Source organism: Mesitornis unicolor, unplaced genomic scaffold (genome assembly GCF_000695765.1).
Source record: "Mesitornis unicolor isolate BGI_N332 unplaced genomic scaffold, ASM69576v1 scaffold8927, whole genome shotgun sequence".
NCBI lineage: Eukaryota > Metazoa > Chordata > Aves > Mesitornithiformes > Mesitornithidae > Mesitornis > Mesitornis unicolor.
The window spans coordinates 43006-69310 of record NW_010198391.1 but is presented as its reverse complement, the minus strand read 5'-3'; the positions used below and the strand labels follow the sequence as shown (position 1 = coordinate 69310).

General features: G+C 37.8%; 1 protein-coding gene across 1 annotated transcript in view; it reads left to right on the top strand.

The window, feature by feature from the left end:
- The first annotated feature begins 2649 nt into the window (after positions 1–2649).
- Positions 2650–26305, top strand: part of EIF3H (eukaryotic translation initiation factor 3, subunit H) — a 61224-nt gene continuing 37568 nt past the window's right edge. Inside the window, exons 1-3 of the mRNA XM_010189137.1 lie at positions 2650–2668; positions 3394–3509; positions 12529–12685. Coding sequence (XP_010187439.1) covers positions 2650–2668; positions 3394–3509; positions 12529–12685 — 292 coding nt within the window. The remainder of the gene's footprint in view (positions 2669–3393; positions 3510–12528; positions 12686–26305) is intronic.

Here is a 26305-nt window from a genome sequence, read left to right as displayed (position 1 = left end):
AGTGGGCGAGGTGTACCTGAATCTTCAGGCTATCAAACTTCGAGATGAGGGTTTGAGGCCGTGTTAATACTCAAGATGGTCTTCTATTTCCAGGTAATATTTGTTTGAGCTACTTAATTCTGTGAATATATATTTAGGTGTACTTCTTAAAGTTTGTACAGAACTTAAGGTGAATCTTGAAATATCCTTTTCAGTTTATTTATATTAAATTCAGCCATACATTGGCTAAAGCAGAAATATGTCAAGAAGATGGTTAGAAGTTGTAGACTTTGTCTGCATTTGTATTTGCACCAGTTTTGACTATAGTGTAGGTATTGCTCTTGTGTCAGATATGACTGATTTAATCTGACTGGTACTTTAAGCTTCGTTACATCATCCCTGAATTGGCAGTAGTGTAGTGTGCCTAGTGGTTTGTGCTTTCGTCTGTTGTATGTAGAGGGTATTTTTATTACCAAATTTTTTTAACAAGATAGACACATGCAAGACTACCTTTTTAAAAACACTATACCATTATTGAATTGTTTTTCAGTAGTTACTCTACTCATGGTTCTGGTATTTAAGTATTTGCCAGCCACTTTTGTCCTAAAGGTGTATGAGAGGGAGGATTATATCCCCAGCTGTTAATAGGGAAGATCCAGCTGGCTTCTTGGGTGACAAGTTGTTTAGGATCATATGTTTTATAATAGTAAATGAAATTAAGGTACCGTATTTACTGAAAATTAGTTTTTGAGACTCATCTTGCAAATGTTTGTTTAAGCACTTTTTGAAAGGACAACTTTTGATACTGTTGCAAAGAAATCAATCAGTTTCCATAGCATTTGAGCAATTGACAATTTGAGCCTATATTAAACTGGCTAAAAATGTTTGATGTTTCTTAAGATTATGCTTTTCATGGCTTTGCTTGCAGTTTCTTCCCTTCTCCTTTACGCTTTTTGAAGACTTTGCAAGAATGCCCAGCCTGTGTGTTCTGCCTGATGTTCTCGGTGCAGTTTCTTGACATTGCAGAGTTGTGGAAAGGGATTTTAGAACGTAACGTCCTTCCGCCTGTATTGTTTTGTGTGTCCTACAGAGGAGTTCAAATAGAATTTTAAGTGGAAATTTAATCTCTTTGACTTGACCTGTTCCCCTAAAGATTTAGATCAGATTAAGCTGACACAGAGTTAGCATGTGAGTTGAATACTGGCTTGATGTGTTAATGGATACCTTGAACCATGGAGAAGACAGAAGCATTTTGTATTAGTTGAATTATATATATGTTCTGTTAAGGTTCAGATACAATGAATTGCATGAATCTAAGCTCCTTGGAATATAAGGGTTTCCCTTTTCCAGACTTAGTGAAGTGCCAGTGAAGCTCTGAGGCATCGGCCTGCCTTGGTTTTCTCACTGCTTCTGCCCCTGGCTGGTACCTCTGTTTATAACACTTCAGCAGGACACTTTATAGCGCTCTATGGAAAATGTCCCACAGTGTCTGACCTGCTGCGTTTTATGAGTTAGCTTTGTCTGTTACCAGAGTAACAGCAGCACAAAGCAAAGTGGTAAAAAGTTGAAGGATGTGTGCCAAGAATATTATCTGTTTTCTGTGTTCCTTATCCCTCCTTTACATTGACACATTTCTATTTAAAGCAAAATAAAAAAGACCTGTTTGTTGGTTTTCCTTTTTTGTTGTTTTGCTAACTTAGGGTTCCTACAGCTCAGGGTCTAAGAGTGGTTTCTTCTAGCAAGGAAGAGACATGCTTGTTTTTTAAATTGTAAGCTCTTGTTCTTGCTGTTGATTTCATTCTTAAATATAGGCACTATTCCTTTCGAGATTTCTTAACCTGAAACGGGTAAAGTACCCCCATCTTGACAGTCCGAGGATTAAAATTTTGGTGTGTCTTGTCAGTGGATATCCAAGCAGGTGTAGTTGCTAACCGAGCACAAACTTTAAATGATTTGTAAGAGTGCATTGGTGCATTCAGCATCTAAGTGTCATGGTAAGTATACTCTAGTGAGGCACTTAAAACTAGAACATCTGGTATCACTTCATACTGTGAAACTGGTGTGCTGACAAAAGGAGTTAATGTGAATGTGGAGGTGGTTTAAATTGTTGAGCAGTGTTACACTTCAAGACTTGAAGGGGAAAATATTATTTCAAAACAGCCTTTTTTTTCTGTGTGCAAGGAGAAATAACTTGTAGCCCTCTACACTACTGTCATTAACAGCTAAGCTTCTCATTTTTTGTTTCTGTTTTATGCATAATAAACTGGTCTCTTGCCTTGTAATTATCTACTCATAGCTGTTGAAAACAGTAAATCGTGCTCTTGTGAAATCTCTTTGGCTGTGTTAATGCCAAGGAAAAGAATATTTCCACCAAATATCTTTCAAATAATTTAGTATATTTTAGTGATTAAAAAGTTACATGAGAAACAAATGAGATTATCATCACTAGCTTTGTGTCTTATTTAGGTGTTAAATTTGACTCGGGTGTCTACAAGTGGAGAGGTGACGATCGCTGGCTTTGTTGCTGAGACAGTGCGTTATGTGCTGTTGCACGCTTAAACATTGCTGAATATTCTCCTTGGGTTTTCAGTTTATTGTAACCAAATTAGACCTTTGCAGCTGATGCACAGCATGGTGTAGCTGAGGGAAGCCTACCAGATTTAGTAGGACATGGGCAGAAAAACAGCAGGTAAACACTGAAAGGCCCTTTGTGGTATGTAAAAAATGAACATGATGTCTGCCCCATTATGTCTTAGGGCTCTTTTAAAAAAAAAATAAAACCTCACAGACCTTTTGAGAGGCCTTGTAAGAAGAAAAACAATTCTTTTTTTTTTTTTTTTCTCTAGTCTTTAAGGTAATGTATTTTCAACTTATTGTTTATAGTATTTTGTAAGATTATCCAGTAGTCTAGTTGGGCCCATTTGATCTTTAGGTTCTTAGTTGGAGGTGTAAGTAACTTCTTGTCAATATTTTTTTTTTTATGCATATCCGAGGAAAATAAGCAGTCTCATTGACAAAATTCTTCATTAACGTAGGGCTGAGTTTTGAGCACTTAAGATTCAGTTATTTTTTTACTATTACATTATTATCAACGCATAAAACCTAACTTTTAAAGCTTGTTAAACTTTAGATGACATATTGGGTATTTACTGCAGCTATGATGTCACTTTTTGGGAACAATCTGAAAGCTGTGCTACCTGGTGTGCTTTAATAAAATTAGAATGAATTTGTTCTTAATCTCACTGCTGCAGTAGCTGTTGTTAGAAGTGGAGCTCTTCTGGAAGTGGTTTTCACATGGCCACGTCTGGATGATGATACAAAAGCAAGTCTTACCTCTCTTTGAAAGATGGAGAAGCTGAAGCTTACCAGCAGTAACTAACTTTCAAATTTTTTCCTGAATTTTATCCTTTTAAGTCGGCAGGAAAACTGTGGCTCAGTCCAGGCTCTGCTCTCTGGACTGCACTACCTGTTACTCGGAGGATCTGTCTCTGTTGCAGCCCCTTAGCACAGAACCAAACGCTTGCCAGAAGGTATAAGTGCTTGAATGTGGAAAAAATTGTTGCACTAAAGGTTATAAATTATTAAAATGACATGGAAGTTGTGTCCAGTAGAGATTTTACTGGTTACTTGGAAGCATCTGTTGAATGCATATGGAAGTAATGATTTTAAAACACACCCTTAAATAAGGTATGTGTTCCAGTTCTGTTGTGCAGGGTACGGTCTTTGAAAAAGTTGTCTCGGATCAGCCCCTCCTCCCTGTCTAGCGCTGCCCTATTTTGCTAATTTTTGAAGGTAAAATAGATAAGGGCAACTATCTTGCAGTTTTTCTCCAGCTCCAAAATGACAATAGTTGGACACAATCTGATTAAAAAATAGGCTGTTAAATAAAAATTGCTACTGCTACTTTTGGCTGTCATCTTTGAATCTTTTTATAGGAAGCTGCTAGAAGTTGACGCTGAAGAGAAAACCTTTTATTTGCAAATGCAATACCAGCTCAATGAGCACTGTACTGTGAATATTTGAACGATGGTGATTCGCTAATACGTAGAACATACATATTGACTGTATGTTAAAGTATAAGCATAAGGCTCTGGTGTATCAAGTGGAAAATGTTGAAGCTGTGCCTGCCTTTACTGCTTCTGTATAATTTCTATATGTTGGGCTCTAAAGGAGTGTATTCATCAGCTTTCATTCTTGGAATGATGGTTAGGTATTCATTAAAAGTAATAAATATAAACTGTATTGGCAATTTACAGAAACTGCCTAAAGTACTGAATGTTTTCAAAAGAATTGAGTTCAGTTGGATTTGTGAGATAGGAGAAATATAATACACCAAGTAGTCCTGGGGAAATGCTCCGTCCCACCTGTATCTAGCAGAATTTTGGACGTTAATCTTGTTACAGCCCTATCGCTGCCTCCTAACAGCGTGGTAATACCATCTAATGCCCCGCTGCTCGCACGATTGAGGTCCTGGGGCTGCCTCATCGAAAGTGAAGTGATTCTGTGGGAATGTGTACAGGGAAGTGATTCTGCAGTGCCTGTGGCCCTGGTGGTTTCCATGGGAATGAGCATGAATCCGTGTACTGCAAAATGTGTTATGCAGCTTCACATTGCGGAGAAATACATTACACCAGTGTGTGAGCAGGGCAGTGGAGAATTTAAACACACAAATGTAATGGTGCATTTTTACTTATGTTCAGGCGATATTTAAAGTGTGCTAATGGCTTGTGAACAATGAGGGAGATGGTTCTTAACATGAGCTGTTGTGCAGCCTTAAAAAAAAAAAAGGAATAAAGAAAAAAGTGTAGTGGAAGAAAAATCAGGAAGAGATCGATCTGTTAACATTTGATATTTGTCTTTGTTTCTGTGTGTTAATAAACTTTGCTTTTTTCCACTATTTAATAACTTCTTCCTTTGGTGCACTGCAGTTTGTGTTTAACTTCTTCCATTTGCAAGAACAAGCAACTTGCTTGGACATGAGTAAATAAATGACTTAAACAGATGTTTCATGGTACCTACAAGTACCATTGGCTAGAGGTGCCGTGGTACCTACATGGTACCATTGACTGATTAATGTAAGTTCCTGATAGAGCTGAGGGAAACCACAGCCTGTGAAAAACCAACAGGCCTCTAGCCAAAATCCAGTCACTTCCCCGTCAGATGTTGTGTTTGTACAGGAACAGGCTTAGTGTCTGTACTATGTCAGTTCTTCAGGCTGAATTCCACCTCCTGATTTATGCCAGTAGCACTGAATCTTTTTCATCTTATATTTTAGATAAGGTATTAACCAGTTTTAGTTCTAGGTATTAACTAATGGTTTGTTTCGTGTTCTGTCTCTGTTTTTATATAAAAATGGTGTTTTTTATAATTTCGAGTAGCTTTTTTTTAATAGATTATTATTCTTTTTTAAATCTCTACAGCATTTGAAATGTCCCAGTAATAGGATGGGTGAGAAGCTGACTAGTATATCCAGCAGCTGGGTGTGCTTCCACTAAGCACAGTTGTATGTGTCACGCACTTGGCCGTGTCCTTGAGGAGCCTGGACCTGCACTGTGTGAGCACCCACCTTCGGTGCAAGAGCGGGGCTGTTGGAAGGTGCAGGGAGGCTGTGTCACCATAGAGGAAGGCGCCGTTCTTGTTAGACTGCGTTTCCCTCTTGCTTGAAGGGAAATTCTAGAGCTCTTGAATCCCAGCAGTTTGGCAGTAGTTTCGCTTAAAAAGGGAAATAATGAAACAACTGAAAGAGCGGATACTTAGTAAATATTTTATACAAGGCATTACCTGACGGTGCTTTAAGCTTTGCATTCAGTTTGCATTGAGCGTGTTGCTGAGATACACAAGATCTACGTAACAGAGTTACAGAAAGTGAAAAATGAACTGAATGTCTACTTTTTCTAGTCTGAGCTTCAGGGTAAGCAAGGTACAGCTTTTCCAGCCATCTTCCAAGGGTGTACATAACCAGTTAATGTTCAGGAAGGAGTGATAAAAGGCTTCTTGGCCTGTCGCTGGCTTTGAGTTGTGCTGAGTCAGCCACTTACCGAGATAAACTAGCAAGCTATACTCTGTCTAGCTTAATGTTATCTGTGGATACTATCACCTTCTTTGTCCTGTTGGAGGGGAAAAAAATAAAAGAAGTGTTGAGTTAGATGGCTATAAGCACTTTATGAGGCAGGAGGTAACATGGGAAACCATCACGGTCCCTATAGTTACAGGGTGGTGTGGTTCTTAAACGAAATAGAAGTGACAGAAAATACTGATGTTAAATCAGCAATCTGTGATAATTTGGGTAGATTTCTTCATCCTAACATACGTATTGTGGGGCTGCACTCCTTTTTGAAGGTTACTGATGTTCCCTTTTGTAGTTAAATCATCTGAAATCTTGAGGTTTACAAACTAAGCAGATGATAAGGTACAAACTGATGTAACAAGTCACCTAGGGAACAAAAAGCTTTGGATGCTTTTCATTTGCTTCCTAATACTTGAAGGTATTTGTATAGTGAGGAGCATGTAACATTTCCTCACTTCCCTCCCAAGCCCTACAGTTCAAGGCTTTCTATTCAGCATGGATTTCCAAAATGATTTCGTACCTACATGAGACAAACCCAACAGAAACCTATGATTTATAGTTTCTGTGTGAAAATATATGCAGTATTCCCTGCTTGAGGACCACCTCAGATCGATATACGTTCTTCATAATAGTTGAATTCAGGCTCAGCTCCAGGAAACTTCCAATCTCCTGTCAAAAAGTGGTTTTGCTATTTCGCCTGACTGGGATGGTATGAAATGGCATGCATCATTTTGCTGTGGCTCCTATATAACTATTGGTTTTAAGGCCCAAATTTCTGTCAAGTTCAGAAATAAGTTTTTAACATCTACTGTTTATTAGCTGTTGAGTGACAAAAAATGTAAGCTTACTATTGCAAGAACAGTGTTTTCAAAGGCTTTGGTGTTAGGGCTCCAGCCAGTCAAGATAAAGGTCCAACGCTGTAGGGCATTTGAGGCCTTCTGTCCAAAGGACGGCTGTTATACTTGCTAGACAGAGCAGTGAGGGCTAACACTTGTTATTTCTGAGCTTGCTGTTCAAAAACAATGGGTGTTTTATAGTTATCGTGGTTTTCAGGTCTACATGGTCTTGTCCTTTTGACCTTAGATTTTGTAGAGTATGTTCAGATTAAGCAACTTTGATGTTACTTGTCAGGGAATTAAGATAACTTTTTTTGGCCACTAATCATAGTTAGGATTGAAGATATTTGTCAAAACAATTACTTTAAGAGGTCTTAATGGAAAACAATATTTTTTTTTTTTACTTCTCCTGAGATAAAAGTGGTGTAACAGTCCTAAGAGCTTTTATTAAAAAATATGAGAAAGAAATGATTAAATGTTTAGACATTGATCATGTCAAGAATGGTTGAAAAATTTAAAAACCTCTGCAGATGGTCTAGAGTATGCATTTAAGCAAATTCAGGGTTTGACTGTCAGTAGAGGTGGTCACATTTCTCAAGATTGGTATAATGTGGAAAATTCGGTTTCACCTCTACTCTTCAGTTTACCTCTTGGCACAGCTTTCTGTGATGCAGTCTTATGTCATGAAGCTTCATATCCAACACCTAAAAGACCGGGGTATCAACCTGTTGATTTTGTGCTGTTGAGGCGGTATCTGTCAGACAGTGCTTTCTAAAACATGTTTCTGTGGACTGCGCTGATTAAGTTGGAATTTTTTCTGTGTACATGTAAACATCTGTCTCTTTAATCATCCAGAGGAGAGCGTTACATGTATTAGACATATGTTTTCTTACTCTTAACCGTTGCAGTGATATCTTTACTTTACCTCAGAGTTCATTTTCTCCTGGCAGGGAAGTTGAGAGACTTTGTTACCATCTTATCAAGTGGTGCTACAGCCAGGAGACAAATCAGCTCAAGGCAAGTTTTCACTTGGTCAGCTTCCAAAACTTGTCTTTTTGTAAGCGCAGGATAAGCACTTATCTGTAGTATGTAAGGAACTATTGGAAACTATCTGGAACTATTAAAAAATGTGAACATTACCCATGTTTCAATATATCTTACTCTGATTTTTATATTGTTTTTAACCAAAGACTTGAGAGGAAAAAAAAAGCCATTCCTTGCTTACCTGAGGATTCAGAACTGTTTAATTAAATTTCATTCTTGCGTAGCTAATTGGTTAAATTTCAGCACAACGCTGATTGTTGATGTGCTTTTGGTGTAGTGTGAGCTGGGGAAGCAGGCAGGCCTGCTAATTTAGTATAAGAAATTGATGTGTGAAATTTGGTATGTCTTCATTTGGGTATTATTAAACGGATTAGCTAACTCTCTTTTTTCCGGAGGTGCTGTATATGCATTTTCTGTGTATCAGATAGAGGTGTCTTGATTCTAGGCATCTTGGAGTTTAGCACAATTCAAACACAATTGCCTGAGTCATTGTTAGTAACGTCAGTTGAGATCTATCCTTTTACAAAACTATATTAGTTGAACTTTGTCTGTGCTAGGAGTTTAAGTAGAATTGCTCATGCTACAACACTTAAATGTAAAAGTTCATTATTTGAGCTTTAAGAGTTTGAGTGGAGCATGCTCCGTATGTGATACAGATATATTCAAAATATATTGGACACCATTAACAGTAATAGCTTTCAAGAGTCTTTCTGCCAAGGTAAATATTGATCCCAGTTTCACTCGTGTTTAAAAATTGAGAGGGCGTGGGCGTCGTGGCACGTTGCACATTTGATGCCCATATTCATTATGGTTGGTTTGAAAACAGCTACATCACACGGTCACTGTCTTATGCTCTCCTGATCCTCTACCGAGATGGTGGCAATTGGTGCTAGTGGCTGTGCTGATGAAGCTTTCTTGGGTGGGAAAAAATGAGAAGCATTCCAAAATATTTAAATATTTGATTTAGAAGTGTATATCAGCTTGTTACATCACGTATCCGGGGGGCTAACAGAAGCTCTCTCTTGTTTGATACCGCATCTGTAAGACAGCTCAGGTACTGGAAACCTGGTTTCAATGTGGTGGCTTTCAGGAGCACAATTGTAACTCAGTCTTCAGTGCTTTCATTTACTGCTGTCTCTTTAGAGAAATACAGAGATGTGCATCTTGGCGTATTTGTGTCTTTACAGCAGAATTTTTGTGGGGTACCCAAAGGCTTGCGATACTTCAGCTGACGGTTCATCCTATAGGTATTTCTGTAATGAGGTACAAACCTGAAATGAACAACCACAATGTCGGGATGTAGCCAAAGTTAAAATTTGGCATTATGCTCCCACAGCTAACATACGTATCTTTGAAGGTTTTAATAGTTTCAGAATGGCTCTTTTTTGTAGTGTGACTTCATTCTTAATGCTTGAGCAGTGCTTTGAAGATGTGATTTTTTTTGAACTGCAAGCTTTTTTTTTGTATGTTAATTGAGGATTAATGACCATAAAAATCTGACAAGTGGCTACTTCAAGTGATTAAATTGCTTTAGTATTTTGAACACTAAATTTACAAGGCTGGGGGACTCGAGTTTTATTTAGTAGCTATTTGTGTATCTGTTTCTAAAGAATCTGTGTGTACCTACGTATTTATTACGTACTACCTGTATTTACTAAATCAAGCTGCTTATTGACTTGTGTGTTCAGAGGTATCTGAATTTAGATATTTTTTTTTCCTTTTTAAACAAAAAATCAAATTAGTTGATACATTTTCTACTTGAGTACATAGCCTTTCCTGGTTGGCTAGCTGCATTACTTAAATAGCAGTAACAGCTGAAATGGGGCTTGGTTCCTGTTAATTTCATGTAACAGTGCCATTGCAGGGAAGAGTCTAAAGGTATTTAAGAGCTATTATCGTTTGTACAAAGAGGCAATATCTCTTGTTAGATGAATAGGTAGATGGGAATTGGAAATAGTGTTTGGAAAGCGAATCAGCATTGGATGAAAGATGGGTTATACTGATGTTCATTTAGATTTCTCTGGGTTTTTTTTTTTCTGTCATTTGGAGAAATTGATTTGTATTTCTTGATGTGCTGTGTTACTTGCATTATTTAAATGTAAACTTCCTACATTTATCTTCAGGCCAATAAAACTATTCTGATTCTGTTCTGGTGGTTCCCTTTTTGGGGAAATGTCTAGATACAAGTTAGTGTTCATTTTTCTTGGATGTGCATAGCTTACTCAATATGAAGTATTGGTTTGTGCAGTCAAATCGGGAAATGTCATGGCATTGTCATTTGTATAGAGATCAGCTCTCCCTTCTCTATCTAGACAAGCAGATGAATGGAAACAACATTTTTAATGTTTGAAACTGGCCTTATCGCTAGAGAAATAGTTCTGCTTTACACATGAAGGTCTGTTTTTAGTACTGAAACACAGGTCCCAGTGCATGCTTCCCTCGTGGTCATATGGTAGCATTTTGATGCAGGTTTTTCAGTCTAAGAGCCTGCTGTACTACAGACTTATGTGCTAAATGAAACTCTCCAGAACAAAGAACAAAATAAAACCAAGAATCATGTGTTGTTGGATGCATTTCTCAGATGTGTTCATTTTATCTTTTTGTAAATTATTTCAGTAGCTAATGTCTTTTCCAGTGCAGTCATAAACCTGAACTTCTGCAGCGTGCTAACGGGTGTGAAATTTAGAGTAGGGAGTTCATGACCTTCTCTGCTGCCTTTCCCAGGCTCCATTAGAAAACCAGCCTGCAGGTAGCCTTTAACTGGGATCTGTATCTCCCTGGGCAATATCTGCTGTGGTCTTCAGGTGCAGATTGAGAACTGCAGACTTGTGCAAAACTTCATTGTGCATTGGGATATTTGGTTAGCATTTGAGAGTTTTGAACTCCTAGTTTTATCTCAATGGAAAATGTATTGATACCCTGTGAGCCCATGCTACTATATGCCCATGCTCTTTTCATTTGCTGCTGCTTTCTGTGAGCAGCTATCATCAGAAATACTTCTGGAACAGAATCAACAGGCAAAGAGGATTCACATGAACAGGGACAGTCCATGTGCATAGAGAACTCAAGAGGAAATGAGGAGAAAAATACTGGAGAAAGGTGAAGCTTATGAGACTATGAAGATGTTGAGAATAGTTCTGCGGTAGGCAGAGAGCATGCTGTGCTGTAACCTGTCCAGTTAGTTATGGAGTCATTGACTGGAGAAGACGGAGCTTATGGTAAATACATGATAAACCTTAACTTCACACTAAAGGGAAGTTGAATATTATTTTTACATGCTGGCTCAGTGGTAGGAGGCATTCATCTTCTACATCTGGGTGATCGCGAACTGGAGTTTGCTGCACTGCTTTCAGCAGTGTTAAATTCTACGTCACTGCCCGCTGATCTTAATTTCCTTACTCTTTTCCCATGGAATGAGTTTTATATAACCAGGGTACCTCTTTGCTCTGTAGACCTCTTTTAACAAATTGGGTAAAAAGGTATGGCTTGAAAGCACTTGAAGCTGCTCAACAGCCAAGGAGAAAGCTAAGGATAAATATATGTTCCTGATGTGTAAATATGAGCTTAACTTTTTAGGTTTTGTCCCTTTAAAATGTTCACTAAATACTAGTATTTGTACAAAATCTGTTTTTGGGGTGGTTGAGCTGAAATCCATTACTAGTCGGTTTGCCAACAGACATTAAAGTACTATTGCTTTAATGACAGTGTAGTCCTCAGACATTTTCTTGTGCGTTTTGCGTGGGTGGATTAGGATTTAGTGAAATAAAACCCACTTATGCTGGACAAAGTGTAAGTTCTTTCAAGTCTGTGTTTGTGGTTATTTTCTTATCTTCTTCTGGTTTTTGTTGTTTAGCATGAAGATTTACTGAAGTGTAAAGTGTTTCTGGCAAATGGTTGACTATTTTTGAGTGTTTTTGTTCATACTGTTCCAATTTACAGTATCATCTCATGAGAATCCCTCATTGTGGAGTTCAGATTTAGGGAATGAAGTGAGAATTATATTATTAAATGATGATGAGTAATTTGTGCTCCTTTTTTTTCTTTCTTTTGTCATTTATTATTCTTAAATGTTCTAGGACACACATAGTTTAAAAAATATGGATTACATTATAATCTGAAGTGAAACTGAAATGAGGTGTCATTTTGAAGGTTAATGCAACTGAAATTTGATGCACATTGTGCCTTTAAAAAACTTCCTACCGGTTTCTGCATAGTTACTTTCAAGGTGTTTTGATAGGTTGTTGTGCAGTGTTTCCCTCAGGAGGGAGCTTATTGCCCATACAATGTAGCTTCTAATAGTTACAACAACAAGGTAAAGTAAAAAGGATCAATATTTCATTTTAGAAGGGTGTTTCATAAAATTGGTTTAGAACTGCATTTTGAACATTCGTTTAATGTTCTTTATTCTCCTGTAATATTATTAGGATAGCCACCTGTTCTTCAACCTGTATTAAAATTGCTGGTGTTTAAGCCAGCAGCTCACTTGGTTTGCAGCTCAAATCTGTGCAACACTTCAGCAATTAAAAAAAATCCAAATATATAGTTTGAGGACAAAAAACCCAACCCCTTACATAATACGATTTTCTTTTCTTTGTGTTCTAGGTTGTATTAAAGATCATTAAACATTACCAAGAAGAAGGACAGGGGAATGAAGTGGTCCAGGGAGTGCTGTTGGGTCTCGTGGTGGATGACAGACTTGAAATCACCAATTGCTTCCCTTTCCCTCAGCATACAGAAGATGATGCAGACTTCGATGAAGGTAATGGTTACCGTTTTGCAAAACTTTAGTTAAAAAAAAAAAAAATCCACATGTGGAGAAAAGGACTTTAATTTTTTTTCCACAGTGACAAGAAGCTTGTATGTGATCAGAGAGTGCTTTTTATTTGACTTGAGGTGTCAGTGGGTTACTCGCAAGGCCGTACTGCATAGCCAAGTGAAATCTTGTCTGTGTAAGGAAAGTTGTAGGAATAAATACTGTATTATATGGACGCACTTATTTTAGAGTAAGACTGTCCACACGGGAAGTTAGATAAGTTTCCAGTCTATAATTCATATAGACTTTAAAGCTTTTTATGAAAATGTGTGTGTGTATGTGTACGCATATATACCTGTACACATATACGTAGTCAGACATATAGATTGCCTCTCTGTACATTTACTTGTGTGTGTTAAGTACTTATTGGAAGCCTGGAGAGCAGAACTTTGTAAGATTAAGAGGCTCTGGCTAACTTGAAATTTGGGTGATCTTTCTTCTTCTCCAAGTGAGCTAGAAGTAGTGTCAGTGGTTTCTGTCTGTCTTAGTGTTTCCTAGCTGGTCCTAGTAATGTTTTGTTATTGCCACTGTAAGTCAGTATAACTGGCTTGACACAGAATGATATAAAATTTATAAAGTAAACTTGAAAGACTTAGAATTCTAATCTTGGTAATGTATATATGTGTGTGTGTTTAATGATACTGGTAGAAATGCTTCTTTGTTAGGGCTTTAAGAGGTACAGTTTAACTTCAGGAGTGACTAAGGAGAGGCAATATAGTCAACATAGTTGCGGTTGGAAGTTTGATTCTATCTAATTTTGATAATTCAGTTTGAGCAAGATTACTTAATCTTTAAGTATAAACTGTTTTTTCTTACTTATAATGAGGTTAGGTATTATTAAATTAATATTTTCTCTTACTACAAAAGAATCTTGGGCCCTGCCTTAAAAACAGAGATCACTAAGGATTCCTTGCAACTTGGTAAGATTTTGTAGGTGTTTGTTGCTTCTGTTGTGGGATTATAGAATTTGCTCTATGGGAAAAAATAAAAGGCAAAACGTAAGGGGGAACCTTAATTGTTCCTACATCAATATGGTGCTTGAGTCAGAACTGTATTTTATTAAAGCCTAAAAGATGTTTTAAAGATTCCTTCTCTTCTGGAGTCCTTCAAAGGATTGGAGTAATCTCAATTTTTAATTGGAGCCCATGTTTCAGTTTCTCCTGTAGAAAATGGCTGAATTATTTCCATGTAACCAATAGGCAAGCAAGAAGTGAAATGAATTCCTTAGTTTCCAAGATGGATTCGTTTCACCATACGATGATCCTGGCATTAAGTAAGGTGCAAAAGGCGATGCTTGTGGAGCTTCCCTTACCTGGATGCCTTACCATCAAGCTTCTGTTCCCATGCTGCAGGCACAGAAAGAAGAGCAAACTCAGCCAGAGCAGAGAGTGAGCCTGTGGCAGTGACGCTGATGTGTGCCTCAAGCAGTGATGTCAGGGGAGCACATTGCCTGTGCTGAAGCCTATGAGCCAACCTCAGGAGCCATTTTGTATTGGTTTTCATCTTCCCTAGCCCCTACCGTGTGGCTCACAAAAGGGTTCCCTCTGTGTTCTTCTTGGTGAAATACAGTTAAATAGACCGAACTGTCCATGAAGCACAGCATTTCACATGAGGTGTTCATTCTGCACTCCTTACTTGAGGCCTGTTGAGCCCTTTCACCTGTGTGTAAGAGGCCAGAGAAGATGAAAAGCCAGACAAAATGGCTCTTGAGATTGCCAGCTGAGCAGTAGGTACATTTTTAGGCTCTATACAGAGTTGTCTTCTGTCTTGCCAATGTGAAAACCAGTAATGTTTTATAAATACTCCTTGTTTGTTTTCCCTGGAGCTATGTTTTCCTATGCAAGCATCCTGCCAGATTTTGAAAAGATTCTTTTTTCTTCTAGATACAGATATTCCAGCAGAGAAATCTGTTGTTATATGCCAGAACCTTAAAATTCAGGATGCTAAAAACCAAACTAAACAAAGCACCTTCCTCCTCCTGCCCCCAAGACTTATATGTTACATGTGTATCATAACTGGGGTTTATCTGCACAAATGCAGGCCCAGAGTTCCAGAATGAAAGAATAACTATCTTTGCACTTCAGCGCCTCCGTCACCCAGAATGGTACTTGGTGTTGTCGCCTTTGATCAGAATAATGGTGTACTCTGTTGTCTTTTCTCCTTTCTTAGTGTATCTTTTGATTCCTTCCCCTTCCTTAATTTTTCTTTCCCCCTTGCCTAAGATTCTGAAATAGGTGCAATCCCGTTGAAATTCCAAGTTTCTGGACCTGCAGAAAGGATTACATAGTGGACTTTGGTCATGCTTGATGTTATGTTAGTGCTGTTGTGCTTGTTGAAGGGCCACGTCACCCCTCGCTGCCTCCTCCTGAGAAGAGGAAATGGGGAGCAATCGCGGTGTGATTTTCTGTTGGCAGACTCCTAATCTGCCATGCTGAGAATTGAATGGATACACTCAAAAAATAATTTCTGTATCATCTTGCGGTAGCTCTAGGAACAGATCACCTGAAAAATACTCATTTCCCTTGTGGTCTTGGTGATCATTGTTAAGAGAATTGAGCTTACCTACAGGAGGGTGATACTTGAGCAAGCAAACCGTTGGGTTATTGGCAAGAGACATTTAGGCTAATGCTTTGCTTTATAAACTGAGCAAACCTAATATAGAACACATTTTTGAGGGTGCTAAGAAAATATCCTTAGTTTGAACTTGAAATAGGTATGCATGACATTTAAGAATCAGTTTGCAAAGACCTGTTTCTAACTTGTTAGCAACCACCATTTCTTCAGATATGCTTAGATATGCTTTTGTTATGGTGCCATTTTGTCTCTTGCTGCTCATGCCTGAGATAAGAAGTTTTGACTATTTGCCACAACAGAATTCCTTCAAAAAATGAAATTTTTCTTTAAAGAAATGATACCAAACTTGTTATTTTAGTGAAATGTTTTTTAAGTGCAGTTTGAATTGGACTATTTCTGGAAACTATCGAAAACATGAGAGGTTTTTTTAGCTTCAAGTAATTCTTATTATAAACCTGGGGGGATTATCTACCATTTATGAATCACAGGTGTTTTTTGTCTTGGAAAGTTGCTTCTGCAGTGTCATCTTCCTACGATTCTATTTACAAAGTGTAATGTTTTGGTAAGATTTTCCTGTCAGGGAAGTCTTAAACACCCAGGCTGGCCTGCTGCAGCACGAGATTTTTGGAGGGGGTGGAAGGATTCAACCTGACTGTGTATGAGAAATCTGTAGGTGAAGTTTAGTTGATGATGTGTGAGCTAATGGGGGAAAACTGCAGAACAAGGGCATGTTGTTGAGTCTTCAGCAAAAGAAGCCGCAACACAAATGTCTGAGATTTTGGGGCAGCACTCTGGACTTTAGGGCAGGCATTTACTTCTCATATAACTCTTTCCTAATTACTAGTGCACTTGAATCCTCATAGGTATTGAATTTATTTCTCAAAACGCAGATATTAAAGAAGATGCTTTGTTATCTACGTGTTCAGCCCTTGTTTCTGCATGGCCCCTCCTGCCCCCTGTCTCCATCCGATGGATTGAACTCTTGTTTAGGTAAAATCAGATTTCTGCTGGAAAGATTTTTGACTTAGGCACTTCTGTGCAATGATGCAGCAGCCCAGGTTGTCTTTGTGAGGGTACTTTTCTGAGAATCACTTTAGGGCACTTCCAAGCTTTAGTCTGAGCATAGTTTTGCTGTTTCAGTTAAGGTTTACAAAAAAATGTGTAATGCATGAGGTGTATTTTCTTCTCAAGAAATAAAAGAGTTGTTCTAATCTATAAATTGTGTCTCTAAGTGGCAAGTTCAGTCTTTTGCATTACATTGTTTTTATCCTCAGTGCTATTCACTGAGTAGCTCGTCTCTCTGATTAAAGGAAATTTGTAATCCTTTCATGGTAAGCAACAGTTAAAAATGTGTACTTCTTGTCTCGCAAGATCCAGAATTAATTACATTATTTTGAGAAGGTATTTTGAAACATTTTATTTCAGCCTGATATATTTTAGTACCTTACTTACAAAGCTGAGATAATAAATTAAGTGCTGTGGTGATTGTGCCAACAGAAACTTTGAGGCAGTTATATAATTATACATCAAAATAAATTCTAGAAGGTTGTAACTTTTTCTTCCTTTATAACTGTCCAAAGTTTTCATTAGATTGCCTCTGCAATGCTACAGATGAAGAGGTGATGCCGCCTTCTCCTCACCCCCCACAACATGATTCTTACTTTCTTACCTGAGAAGGTTAATTCTGTTTTTCAGTTTTCAGATTAGAAGTATCTAGATGATTAAAGATCCTAATACCTTTACTTTTTTGTGCTGTAGGCTGTATTTAGATCTATCATCACTCAGTAATGTAGTGCAACATTTCCACAAAAAACCCTCACCATTTTCTCTGTGGCTTGTATTTAGCCTTAAATGATGGCAGTTGTATACGGAGGAACATGTTGTAGCTCCTATAGAGTGCTTTTTCAGGGTTTTAATCAGCCAGAGGTACAGCAGTTGATCTGGCTGAGCCTTACCTCCAGTACTGCCAGTGCAGTGACCTTGCAGAGGCTTTGAGTAGCTACAAGGAGCATGCTTAGAAAAGTAAATTTAAGATAAAGCAGTCGACCAAGTGTGTGCTTTTGAGCTGTTGCCTACTGCAATGAGAATGAAGTGAGTGTTGCCTGTTTAAGGCCATTCCTGTTTCACGTGAGGACTTGTTCTTGAGGTTGCATTTCTTGAAGTGAAGTCTCTGCTCTGCTGCACTTGCTTGATATTACGGGGGCTTTGAGACCGGAGTCATGTGAGTTCCTGTGCTTTCCAGCATGTTGTGGTGTGGTGAAGTGTTCTGGCTTTTTAGAAAGCAATTTACCAGAAAAATGCTACTTATTGTCTTCTAGGCTTTTATTTTTGCCTTTTATTAGGGTAATAGCATAGCTCCAAAAACAGCCTTGTGAGCACAACTGGAGAGGCAGTATGAACCCCTAAGGTGCCGGTCCCTATAGGTAGATAGGCACTGTCTGAGAGATTCTGGTTTGACCATAAAGTGCCTGTCTACCTATAGCAACCAAATGGGCTATGTGAAGGTTGATTTCTTTTGGTCATATTGCTGTACAAGTCCTGATGTCATTAAATCACAGTCCCCAACTGTGTTGATTCATCTCCTTTCTGTAAAGACTTCAGTCGAGGCTAAATTTTGTCACTTTTCCTTGTGAAAAAAACTTCCAGTTATTCCCATCTTAAATTTGCTAGTATTGTAACCCAAAGGTTTATCATTGTAGGCATATCTTTTATTTCTCTTGTACTGTTACAGGACAGAGCTTGAGCATATGCTGTAACTGTTCTGAATAGGCAGATGCAATTGTAACTGACAATTTTTGTTTTGTTTAGGTTTATTCTCTTTAGGTATAACAGTTGACAAAAATTGACAAGGTCGTGTGTTGTCTTTTATTGTGAGCAAATGGAATGTTTATGAAATGCATAATAAATGTAGTTAAATGAAATTCGAGCTTTATTTCACTAAGGACAAGAACAGCTGACCCAAAAGCTCCTAAATCGCAGCCTTGGTTCTGGCTCCACTTTTAGTCCATTTATCTGAATTACTCAACTGTATTTTTCATAAGTTCCTGTAGTAATTTAGGAAGAAAGCTATACTATGTAAATGTTGACTTTTCAATTACTAAGTGCTGGCAAAAGCCCCATCAGGTTTGTGCATGCATTTATGAAGTTTCACTCTGTGCTCTACGTAAAAAGCATATTGAGTTGAATGCTGGATTTTTTTTTCTTTATCATTTGTGTATAAAGAATTAATGAGATAGTAGATTTGGTAAGCATTAATTTATATAGGGATTTTGGATGGTTATGATAGAGGGTGGTTGGTCACTTTTTAAACGTGCAAAGCAGTCTTGTCTAGACTTCCATGTTTTGTGTTTTTTTTGTGGGTAGCCAGAGCTGATACTGGCATATACCAGTTGTCAGAGATGTGGGTTATTAGATGTCATGTAGCAAGGTATGTCACATAATCAAGGTACTTAAATAAAGCTGCTGATCGCATCTGAGTTATTTTGTGCTTTACCTGTCACCGGTGCGAGTTCTTGGTTTGTTTCCTACAAAGAAACTCATATTCACACGCTCAGCATAATTGTAGTGATTCAGTGGAGAAGCAGGCACGCAGCATGTTAAATGCTTTGTGTAAGTTTTCATACTGCGCAGACTTATCTCAGCTGGAGGTTTTTGTCTTTACTGAGCAACAAAGAAGAAATTCAGATAAAAGGCTGCTTTTCCTGGCAGTATCTAAAGTGCCCTGTACGTGCGTATACGTGGACTTGTCAATATCAGATACAGCGATGTACCCCCAAATATATTTCTGTAATATAAAGTCCTAAGAAAACGGGCGTTTCATTATCTGAAATACGGCGAAGGAATGTGGAGAGTACGTGTCTGTCTCCTCATGTCAGTTTTGAAGCTCCGTGGCAGCAGCGGCCTCGGCAGATCCCCCGTTAGAGGGCACTCGTAGCCAGCACACGGGCCCGGCCTGCGCTGCTTCTGAGCCAGGAAACCTGGGGCGTGCAGGCAGAAGAGGGAGAAAAATGATTTTCATCTGATAAGGTTCATAGAATGTTTTATACAAATGAATTCCGAAAATGTTACAGAGTGCATTGAATTAAATGCAGCTCTACTGACTCAGTGTTTTTTAGTTTCTTAAATCAGCCACAGTGTGCTGCATATTCAAAGAAACTATATAGATTGGTAGCGTTTGAGTCGGAGGCTTCTGTGTGTGTATCTGTATCCTAAAAGCAGAACAGGAGCTTGCTTGTTATGCAGGTTCTCTTCTTTGCTTCCCAATTCTAACACGTAGAGCTAAGAGGAAGCACTCGTGATGGCTCTTCTTAATCAGCTTATTTAAGTAGGTTTATATTGCTAGACTTAAAAACTGCATATAAACTATTCCTTTTCTGATAGTATTGCATGACATGCCTGAAATGCTTTCTTTATTGCATTTCTGGATTTTTAAGTTGATTTTTGCTGTAGAGGCAATGCTTTAAAGTGGCAGGTAAACCCTATTGTTCATCATGTAATCTTGAATAAAAAAGAGACCTCATTTTGCTCTTTAAGTATATTAAAGTTTTATTTAAATCCAGTTCCATTCAGATTTTGCTACAAAAGAAGTTAGTGTAATTTCCTTTTAAACACAGAAACACTGTACTGTATTGTCTTTTTTTTTTTGTAAGAAAACATATTTAATGGCATTTTTCTTTGAATAATTTTAAATATAAAAACATTGTGGTTGCCTGAGTTCTGAAAAATTCTGTCATAGTTTGCTCGGGTTTTTTTTTTCTAATAATCTACAATTGCAATGGATATTAATGTATCTAATAAACTTTCATGCTGAACTTTACCAAAAATTATGCTTAAGAATAATAAACTACTGATCCTAAAAATGAAGTTAGAGAAGCAGCTGTTTTAAGTGGTGGGCATTTTGCTGTATGTAACTATCATTCAGCAGCATTAGAATGAGCTGGAAGGCTGTATCCAGCTCAGTTTTGCATTCAGTCATTTCACTATAGCCGAGTTTTGAACTTGAAGCCAGGAGATTTTTACTTCGTAGTTTGTGTTCTATCTTAAGTGTATTCTTTACTTATAGCCATGATATGTGATCGTTTAGTTTGTTTTATGGATATTTCATATATTTTTGTAACACTTGCAGAAACTCATTAATTTTTATGTAATCAGCAATCTGAAAGTCTAATTTCCTTTTTTATTTTCTGCAACTTAGGTGAAATAGTACAGAGCAGCTATTCTGGTTTTGATTTTTCTTGCTAATATAATCAGCTCAAGTCTAGCTAAAGACATTAAAGTGCGCAAAGAGGATAACTAATTAAATAATAAAATTATATTCAGATATTTAATATCTGTTCTTTGATTTCAGTTATTAATCTCTGAAGTTTTTGCCTGCATTATAGTTTGTGATAGCGTTTTGAAAACATTAAGTCCTTACATTTACTGTTTACTAGGGGAGAGAAAATACACAGGTTATTTACCCTGAGTACTCAGAAGTTTTTAAAATCGTTTTTGATGAGCTACAAAGCATCTAAAGGTTGTTTGATTTTTACAGATTTAATTACCTTATTTTTTATTAAGTTTTGGGAATATGCAAGAACTCTGAGGTATGAAAATTCTTTGTATTGCTCCAGACTTTAAATCACACGGCTGCGAATGACCTTGTGTTAATAGTTTATTGTTAACTTGTGTGGAATATTATGGTAAACAATATCTACTGTGCTAGTTCCTATTCAAAGCAGAGACTCCCAAGTAATTCTTCTTGCTGTTCTACTACAGATTAGTTTGTGAAATGATGCTGCTGTGAACATATGGCAAAGGTGAAACTTGCTGGCTTTTTTCTTCCTGATGTACTCTCATTTACTGAGCATTTCAGTTTTGCTGTACTGCAATTCAGGAAAGAAATCTAGATATAACCATTTGTATTTTAAGGAAACAAGAGTTTTTTCAGGCAATTGCTAGAACATAAAACAGAAGTTCTGGGAGATCCTGTGTTCATCTTGCCCAGCTGAGGTAGGTAGGTACATTCTTGGGTGGCTAAAAGTTGGAAAAGCAGTGGCTTTAGGCTCCCTCTGTGTTTGAAGGACATAAAGCTTCATCCAGGAGGAAACCCAGACAGTGTAAAGGCGGTGTTGTCAACTCTGGTAGAACTTTCTACTTCTTCATCCTTGGGGATGACTCCTCAGCCTTAGACAACGCGCTACAGCAGTGGACATTTGCTGGGCTGCCTGGGTCATTCTCACTGGGCTTTTTGCGTGTTCTGCTCCAGTCCATAACATGTCCCTTTTTAAGGGACCGATTGGTTGTGGTCTCTGTGTCCTTCTGTGGCTTTGCTCAGATGTTTTGACTCTGTTCTTTTGGTAACACTTCTCCCAGCATGACTGGACCAGGAGGAAGAGAATGTTCTTTTAACACCTTCTTATTACCTCTTTCCATTCCCCCTCCTTTCCCTTTTTGCTAATGCAAGTATTTAGCCATTTCCTTCCCTGAAGAATGCTGCAATAAACTTGAGGGAGCTGAAGAAGAGCACGGCAAAATGAGCAAATCCCACATGCTAATATTTTATTCTGAGAGCCAAAATGAAGGAAATGCCTATAGTTCTATTGAACAACAATTCAAATCAGTACACCTGGGTGAAAAATAATAGAAACTGATTGAAATAAGAAGTAGTAGTAAATTAAGAAAAATCTCTTTTGTTCTTGTTTCTTTTTCCGTAATGTTTTATGGATTTCTCAACTGCATCATCTGGCAAAATTACGTAGCGGTATTCTTTTGTAGAAGAAAATTATACATCCTTGAGATACAGAACGCATTAAACCCAAGTTGCACCTTTTTTGTGTTTATTTTACTGATAGAAAGACAGAGACACGTTACTGGCCCAAGGTTCAGTACTGAATATTGAATATTTGAGGAACAGACTTGAAATCCATTGTGCTAAGAGGAAACCTACTGCAGCAATGGAGTTGAAGGGATAAGAAATTGATTCACAGAGATTGCTGAACTTAAAAAATTTTGTAGAGAAAAATCGTTACCAGAGTTTTAAGTTTTAGATCGATATTTTAGCATTATTCATTTATAATTAATATATGTTGTGAAATCCAGTGATGAAGTAAAAAATATACAGAGAAACTGAAAAAGGTCAAACTAAGCAAATCTTGCCTTCTGCTGTAGGGTGGTGAGCCGGTGTATACGATCTTAATAACAGCAGAATTAAAGGAAATAAAAATTTCTTCAAAGCTCAATTGAAAATGACCTGGATGTGCATAGCTGCACATGTAACAGTGCACAGTAGCTTAAATCTATGTAATTTCTTATAGATTGTGTCTACAAAATGTATTTATTGCAGATAAGGTTGTTTTTGACCATTTAACTTCAAGACATTTATTGTGTTTGGGTTTGTGGTGTGTTGGTCGAGAAGTTGCTGTAGTGTGCAGCTTGTCTTTTGTTTCACTGTTCGCTGAATACAGAGTTTGGTTTCTTTTATTGGATTATGTGCTTCAGTTCAGCGTAAATTTGTGCAGTAGAAAAATGCACTTTAAAATAGATTGTTTACTCTTCAGTAAAATGCTCGTACAGTTTTGTAGGTTTCGTGTGATAAGTCCTCTGTGCCATGTTTGTAGCCAACATGCAGCATTGTGGGGTTTTAGTCAGTAATAGAAAAGGAAAGATTTCTTCAAACTTTTTTAGCAAACAAGAAGGCATGCTCTTTGTGCGATATATTTAGGTCATAAGGGACATCTGCTAAGGATAATTTTTTAACACTTGCTAACAATTCTAATATAATCTGGCCTATTCATCAGGCGTATTGTTCCTGACTTGGCTAGTGTGGGTTTTAGTGATTCCCGATGTGCATTCAGACTCTCTTAATTGCTCGTTTCTTGCTGTTCTATCTTATTGTTTTGGAGGACAATGCATAAGCGGGCACAAAATAATCAAAATGGTTTCCCTGGCCATATTAGGCACCTAACAGAGAGATTTACTGTGCGATGTGTGCATGTTTTTGCAAGTGGAAGTCTCGTTGAAACAAAGTCCTAACGAGGAAGCAGTTTAACAAGATTTGAATATGCTATTCAGTATGTGCGTGCTAATTAAAAAAAATATTTATACGTGTATATATATTTTTATATATATAAAAACCTAATCTGTGCAATATATCTTGGAGCTTTTGTAGCACACATTTGTGCAGCAGAGAAATTAGAGTAAGTTAGAGAGGCACTGCAAACGCTGAATGTCAGGGTTTTAGAGTTCTCGATAAACTGTCATATTGTGCCAGTTTTGTGCCTTTGATTTAGAAAGCAAAGCTGCTTCAGAGGCATTTGCAGTATAACTGAGATCTGATCTTTTGCGTTCTCATGAGCACAGAATTTCACTTGGCTGCGAGGCGGTTGCCTCCTGAAGAGGTACCTGTAAATGTTCCTCAAACCACTACACGTGGGGCAGGTACACGGTGCCAGGCTTCCTTGCTTGAGGGGAGCCAGGTTATGGTGGCATTTAGGTTTTGATATTTGTGAAACAGGAAAACCTCCCAGCTGTAGTCTGGAAAAATTACTAAAAGAGTACTTGCAATTTGACTTCCACATGTAGATGGAAATAGATGGTTTTTTATTCTTTCCTCCCCTAGCATGTTCATGTTTGGGTTTTTTTGTTTGGTTTTTCTTTTTAGCAATTTGTATTGCCTCATACTGTGTTCTTACCTACCGAGAGAGTAATAGCTGTTTAATGCTTTAGGATAATCATTCTAATGATTAAATGTTTTATCTCAATCCAGTTTGTGCAAATCTGAACTGTTTATGATAGTGAAAGGAAAAAAAAAAGGTAGAAATTGTAGCTTTAGCAGCAGCTTGGGGGAAGCTTTCTCCATAGCTTACTCCAGGTGCTGAATCTTGTTTAAACCTAAGTCTTATCTCTCTGATCAATTTTGAGAGGAAACGGACTTTATTTGCTAGATTTGTTACTCTCATTTTTACTCGGTTGTCTTAGCCAAGCACAATAGATGATCTTTAAAATCCTGTGTAGCTGCAAAAGATGAAAATAGGTTTGGTTGGTTGGTTGTTTTGTTTTTTTTCTTCTAATTCTTTAAGTGATTTTTATTTCTACTCTAACAAAGCATGTTTAGGAGATCTGGTTTGGGCTATTAAAGCAATACTTATGATCAGGAATAAATCAGCTTGTGGCTGTTAAATCAGTTGTTGAGTACAGCTGAAAGGCCATAGCCTATGCAAGTGCTGATTTAATTGAGAGTTTAAATCTATAGCTGTATGGCTTAACTGGAGAATTTTATCAGACTTCATAGTTGTTTTCCGCATTAAATAGTTGAAAATTTGATTAATCTGTGCACTGCTGATTAACACAGTTTGGCAAAAGCTTTATGTATACTGCTTTAATCGAAGTATACTTTATGAAATGTACAGTTTAAGCACAGAGCTGCTGATTTTCTGTGGCAGCAGCCTAGGAGAAAGGCATGAGGGAAGGCTGTGGGAGAAGGGAATTGAAGGCGCTGTTGTAAGGATGCGGTTTGGACACTGGGTGCCACTCCTGGTACACACTGAGGCTCAAAATCCTATCTCGTGCAGTGGAACAACACAGGCACTCTTAAAAATGGAGGTTGTTGTTACTCAGGAAATTCTGAAGGTCTTCATTCCCCCAGCCAAGTGTTTCTTCTGGTAGAAAAACATATTCCTGAGTTCTGCAAGGAGTAACTACAGCTACAACGGCAGGATTTTATTGTATGACTTTAATTCTACTGAGGATGGTTTTCTAGACTTGATGTGTTGCTCTCTAGTTGGGTAGCTCTCATCATGTACAAGAAAGACAAAGTTGCAGCATCAAGTATTCAGGAACTAGACCAAACACGGCAATTCTCCTGAGGAATGGGAAGGACAATTTCAAAACAAAAAAATAGGCATGAAAGTCCTCCTTGGAAGTATATTTGCGGGTTTTTTTTGGTGCCATGTGCTTGTTAGAATGGTACAGTGTCAAAAATCATTGATTGTCGTGTTGCTGATGGAAGAGTAGATGAAAAGGCAGTTGAGGATCAGTTTGGGATGCCTCAATTTGCAGAAACTAAATTGGATGGTTGTGGTGGTTTCCAGTAGGCCCCAAATGCTGAAGATAAGAGCAGACATGGTGAGGAGTGGGAGTAAGAAGCATTTAGCTGTAAATTGGAACAAGGTCGGTGCTCCCATCCTGAGCTGTGTGGCTCTCAACCCAGGAAGCACAGTGCAATTTGTGCTTTACTGTGCTGGTGCCTGCAGGCGCCAGCTGGCTCTGGGTGCCCTAAACATTGTACAAACACAAACTTGCCGAAATGTTTTAGAAATGGTATAGGCGTTTAGGTGTCCACATCTTAATGGCTTTCAGTGGAGTACTGGCATCTCTGCCTGCCTAATTTGGAAACTGAAATTTCAGTTATAACTGAAAGGCAAATGGGGGTTTGGAAGGCTAAATGCCATAGCAGTTTGGAAATGATAGACTTTTAAACCTGATTTCTGTGCAAAAATTTTATTCACTCTCTTGTTTGAAAAGGAGTTGAGATAGTGGGTCAGAAATTAAAATGTGCTTGGAAAGCAAGACACTACTTGAAATAATGAATGGCAGGGTGAGGGTTTACAGATTGCCTTGTAAATTCTACTTTGATGCAGTGGTGTAGAATTGAAAACAGAAAGTCCCTCCATCCTCAAATGAGCTCTTGTTTTTACTTTTTAAAATTACATTTGAAAATGGCTTTCTGTTATTCCCAGTGCTCCATTCTGTGATGTTTGAATCTTCAGTTTTCTTATAATGACGTTTTGAGTGAAAAATTAATTGATGTATTTGGATGCAGAAAACACAAAGTTAAAATGAAGAATAAATGTCAAATAGTCTTTCTTTGTCTGCTTGCTGTCAGACCTTATACTTCTCTTAAAGGTAAAGACTTTCAAAAGCAGCTAAAAATGTTGACTGTGTTTTTAATTGAAAATTGCATGGTAAGTCTCTTAAAGTTGCCATTAAATTTTTTGGCTTTTCCAGGACAAA